Source organism: Oncorhynchus tshawytscha, linkage group LG08, assembly GCF_018296145.1.
Source record: "Oncorhynchus tshawytscha isolate Ot180627B linkage group LG08, Otsh_v2.0, whole genome shotgun sequence".
NCBI lineage: Eukaryota > Metazoa > Chordata > Actinopteri > Salmoniformes > Salmonidae > Oncorhynchus > Oncorhynchus tshawytscha.
The window spans coordinates 37,570,308-37,575,307 of NC_056436.1; the positions used below are offsets into that span (position 1 = coordinate 37,570,308).

At 44.0% G+C, this 5,000-nt stretch overlaps 1 protein-coding gene across 1 annotated transcript in view; it reads right to left on the minus strand.

Annotated features, from left to right (window-relative positions):
• LOC121847012 (golgin subfamily A member 6-like protein 22) overlaps positions 1 to 4,237 on the minus strand; it is a 15,067-nt gene extending 10,830 nt beyond the window's left edge. The window contains exons 1-6 of the mRNA XM_042326286.1: positions 4,046 to 4,237; positions 2,928 to 3,130; positions 2,318 to 2,582; positions 1,832 to 1,940; positions 1,122 to 1,735; positions 627 to 890 (exon numbers count right to left, since the gene is read on the minus strand). Of these exons, the coding sequence (XP_042182220.1) occupies positions 627 to 890; positions 1,122 to 1,735; positions 1,832 to 1,940; positions 2,318 to 2,582; positions 2,928 to 3,130; positions 4,046 to 4,237 (1,647 nt within the window). The remainder of the gene's footprint in view (positions 1 to 626; positions 891 to 1,121; positions 1,736 to 1,831; positions 1,941 to 2,317; positions 2,583 to 2,927; positions 3,131 to 4,045) is intronic.
• Between the last annotated feature and the right edge of the window lie 763 nt (positions 4,238 to 5,000).

Below are 5,000 nucleotides of genomic sequence, written 5' to 3' on the forward strand. Positions count from 1 at the left end.
AGAGAGAGAGGAAAAATTGGGAGGAACAGTGGCATCAGTATGATAGCACTTGGCCACATGGTGGCGCTGTGGCAAACATACTAGACAACACTTTACCAATTTGATATAGAATGATATAACTTAGATGGCATGCTTTAATGTCTTTTTAATTCCCACGGTGCCCAACAGGTGACTAAGTGAGTTTCTATTATTTCTGCTTGCAGCTCTCTTTTTCTTTCTTTCTTATGTCACTAAGTGATTAAAGTTCATATTAACATAGAGAAAGAAATACACATGAACATTTCCTTTGGATTAAAAAAAACGACATTTTTTATTCCATTTGATAAATGCTTGATTAAAATGATGAAAAGACGTCACGTTTTTATTGATTCTTTACTGCTCTATGTCACAAAAAGGTTGAAGAATGACTTAAATACACCTTTCTTTTTCTTGGGAACAAGACGTGCCTGCCACCTCGCCTCCGCCTCTCTACTCTTCTGCTCCTCCCGTTCCTTTGCCATCTCCTCCCTCTTCTTATCTTCCAGTCTCTTCCTCTTCTCCTCCTCCTCCTTCCTCTCCTTCTCCCTCCTTTTCTCCTCCTCCCACTGCCTCTCCCACTCAGAGCCAGTCTCCTCATATGAACTCACCGATATTGCTGACTCATTTCCTGGGGACGTGTGTGTTGTCCTGTTGACAGGGAAGCCCCCCTGAACAACATACTCCTTCCTCCTGTTCTCCCTCAACTCCTTTAGTTGCTGTTGCTGTTGCTCCTCCTCCTCCTCCTCCCTCAAGTCACTGAAAAAAACAGCCCACTGGTGCTGCTGTTCTGCGTCCATTTTGGTTGCCTCAGATCTCTTCCTGTCCTCCGCTTTAGCCTTCTTCCAGGATTCCTGCAGGACTGTCAGGCTCACCTGTTCCGTTAAATTGACGGATTCATATATTTTAGATTTACATGTTTGACTATTGGGCAAGAAGTGCAATCACACACAATGAAATTGGGAAGGACTGAAATGGTTTTGTATGCCCCCCCCACCCCCAAACACACACACACACCCTCCAATGTAGGAAAAGTGGGAGTTATTTGTAAAAAATATATATATAAATAAAAGTGTTGGAGAAACAAGGGTCATGGAAAGCATTACCTGCTCTAGTAGCTTCTTCTCCTCCTCTTTCTTCTTGTCCTCCTCCCTATTCCTCAGGCGCTCTTCTTCCTTCTTCTTCTCCTCCATTCTCACCCTTTTCTCCTCCTTCTGCCTCTCTTCCAGCTCTTTCTGTTTCTTCTTCTTCAATTTCGCCGACACAATCTCTTCCTCCTCACTGTCCACATCCCAGTCACTCAGTTCTGTCTCTGTTGAAGTCTGCTTTTCTTGCTTTGTCTCTTTTGTCTTTTTCCCACTCTGTTCATCCTCAGACTTCTTCTTCACCACCTCGCTCTTCTGTCTCTTATTCATCTTCAAGTTCGCCGCCACAATCTCTTCCTCCTCACTGTCCACATCCCAGTCACTCAGTTCTGTCTCTGTTGAAGTCTGCTTTTCTTGCTTTGTCTCTTGTGTCTTTTTCCCACTCTGTTCATCCTCAGACTTCTTCTTCTCCTCCTCTATCACCCGCTTAGCCTCTATTTCCCTCTTCCTCTCCAACTTTATTTCCCTCTCCTCAGACGCCTCCTTTTTCTCCACTCTCACAGCCTTCTCACTCCTCCTTTCCTTGTCCGTCTCTTTCAGGCTGACTCTGTCCTCAGACATCTCTCTGTTGTCTTCTACCAAACCAACTGCCTCACGTTCAATGTTACCATCAATCCCAGTTTCTCGACTCTTCCTCTCCCCCTCTCTCTGTCCCTTCCCTTCTCTCTCACTCAACCTCTCACTCACACTCAGTATCTCGTCCTTCTTGTCCCCCTCCTCGATTTGCCTCTTTTCTTCCTCTCTTCGAATGTCATTCTGTGTTTTATCCTCATCTGCTTTCTGCGAAAGAGGAGGGGAAGAGAGAGAGAATGAAGGAGATAAAAAAAGAGGACAATGCAACTAATCAGTAAACAAACTACAGATTGAATGTTCGTTTTCTTTTTACATGTGAGATGTACAAAAGTCATACAGCACTTCCCCACTCTACAACACACATAAAGACAGATGAGATGAATAAATTGTGTCCTGCCCTTTGCAATCCCGTGGTAACAAAGTGTCTACATTTAGCCACCCATACAGACCCTATGGCCAAGCTGCAAGTGTAACTGAGAGGTGTTTTCTCTTACCACAGAGCATTTCTGTCTGCCTTGGTCGGCGTTCTGCTTAACACTTCTCTTCACTTCCTGGTTCTCGCTCTGAGTTTCCATTCTCACTACCTGGTTCTGAGCCCTGCTCTGGACTTCCATATTTAGTCCCTGGTTCTGAGCCTTGCTCTGGACTTCCATATTTAGTCCCTGGTTCTGAGCCTTGCTCTGGACTTCCATATTTAGTCCCTGGTTCTGAGCCTTGCTCTGGACTTCCATATTTGGTCCCAGGTTCTCTAGCTTGCTCTGGACTTCCATATTTGGTCCCAGGTTCTCTAGCTTGCTCTGGAACATCCTTAGTGACTTTCTCTCCTTCCTGATTTGTTCAGCCTCGGACCTGAGAGAGAACACCTTCCTGTTCACAGACATCACTCTGTGGTCAACCTCCTTTCTCTTCACCACTATCTCCCTCTCCATCCTGCGCACCTCTCTCTCCCTTCTGTCCGCATCCATTTTTTGCCTGGCCAGATGGGCCCTCTCTCTCGTTTTCTCCTCATCCTCCCTTTTCTTTTCCTCCCTCTCCTTGTTTCTCAGGAAGGTTTCCCTTTCTCTTTTCTCTTCGTGGGAACGGATACGCTGCATTTCCACAAGCGTCTGGTATCTTTTCTCTTCCTCCTTCCTCTGACCACGGCTCTGGCTTTTCTCCTTCCTTCTCGCTCCGTCTCCTTGGCAGCAGCGGCACCCCTCATTCATCTCCTCCACCCCTTTTCCTCTCCTTCCATCTCCCTCCTCGTCACTCCTCTTTTTCACCCCGGTGTTTTCCGTCCTCCGCTCCTCTCCGTCCATCTCTCTCGCCACCTGATCGCTGGCGGGGTCGTCCGTCTCTCTGAGGTTCTCAATGACTCTCCTCCTCTGAGGAAGGTCCATAATCAGCAGCTTGAACACCTTAGTAATAATAACAAAAACATTTTTATGAGCAAAAGTATTTAGGCATTACACTCAAAAAGTGAACGTTAACAAACACCTGTCTTTAACATGTAACAACATCATGAAAAACAACCGTTTGAAATACATATGCACTTCTTATGCTCTGGCAAAACGTTCAGGAATGAGTTGGCACCTTGAGATAAAGAAACTGGTATTACCATTTGGTGGAGCTGTTAACCCTCCTACCATGTTGCCCGGTCAATTTGAACCATTTCCACTTTTGAGTTGTCTAAAATACCAGTTACCCTCTCTTTTTCTCCGTGAAATTAAAAGACCTCTACTCAGTTAGGGTCATGAACCTAACTTCACAATGTGGACACTGGTGTGTTGTGGAATGTCTGTGTAGATGTTGTGTACAAACACGATGTTGTGGGTCATTTTAACCCGGAGGCTTTCATGCCTATAGATATTTTGCACAGGTCCCCCCCAAAAAAACAAGTGTCTTTAATGTATTTTGTTTTGACTGGTTCTGGTTGCACTTTTATAATTATGTTCGGGTGAAAAGGAGCTTTCCTCAGGCTTCTCCTTCTCAGTGGGAGAGCAGCGGATCTTTGACACAGACATGCAAAAATGAGCTCCAAACAGAAAATGCTTGTTTGTGATTAAGGAAACATGCTTAACAAATAGTTCTTAAATATGGAGTTTTTGAAATCAAATGTTCTTGTATTTCTTCTTCCTGAAAGGTCTGACAAGACAAAATAAACGTTTGTCTGTTTTTACTTGTTTTTTTTTGACTGTCTTGAATGTGTTTAAACTGTGCGGGTCAATCTGACCCATACCACAATGGACGTCATATTTTTTCCCCCAGCAAAACACTAGTGTTAATAAGTAACATCATAACAGAAGATGAATTTGTAGCTCAATTGTAAATACCATGTTCCTCTGAGCCTTCTCCCTCAGTCTCCACTCCTGTTGTATCTCAACGATCCAGCTCTCCACCTCCCTCTTCCGGTTACTGAGCTTCTTCTCCGTCCATCTCCTCTCCTCAAAGAGCTTCTCCTGGAGATGTGAGTCAAAGAAGTCCTTCCACGCCTCCTCCCCCTCCTTCTCAGTCAGGAACTTCATCGCTCGTTCCTGTGGAGAGAACCAGTGAGAGAGAAAGGAATGGAAGTATGCAGCCAAACACCGTGCAGCCGGAAAGAACTCAGACCCCTTGACTTTTTCCACATTTTGTTACTGTCACAGCCTTATTCTAAAATGTATGACATAAAAACGTTTCCTCGACAATCTCTGAAAAGAGGTGTCCAACCTGACAGAGCTGAAGAGGTTCTGCAGAGAAGAGCGGGAGAAACTATCCAAATGCAGGTGCGCCAAGCTTGTGGCGTCAGACCCAAGAAGACTTGTGGCTGTAATCGCTGCCACAGTTGCTTCAACAAAGTACTGAGTAAATGGTCTGAATACTTATTGAAATGTGACATCTCCCCCAATTTCTTTTACAAATTTAAACAAAAATCTAAAAACATGCTTTTGCTTTGTCATTATGGGGTAGATTGATGAGGGGGGAAAAAACTATTTAATACATTTTAGAATAAGGCTGTAACGTAACAAAATGTGGAAAAAGTCAAGGGGTCTGAATACTTTCCGAATGCACAGTAGATTATCAGAATAATATCATGCTCACACTACTGACTAGCTTTGAAGCAACCAGCACAAATCATTACTAAAAAAAATCTTCTCACCTGGGAATGAAGTATTCCAGCAGAACCTCCATCAGAGTACTTCTCATATATTTTCGACATTTAAACAACACTGGTAAGAGATTTAAATACTATTTGTGTGAGCAAAGCAAAAATGACTCATTTGCAAATCACACTGTTCAATTCTGGTC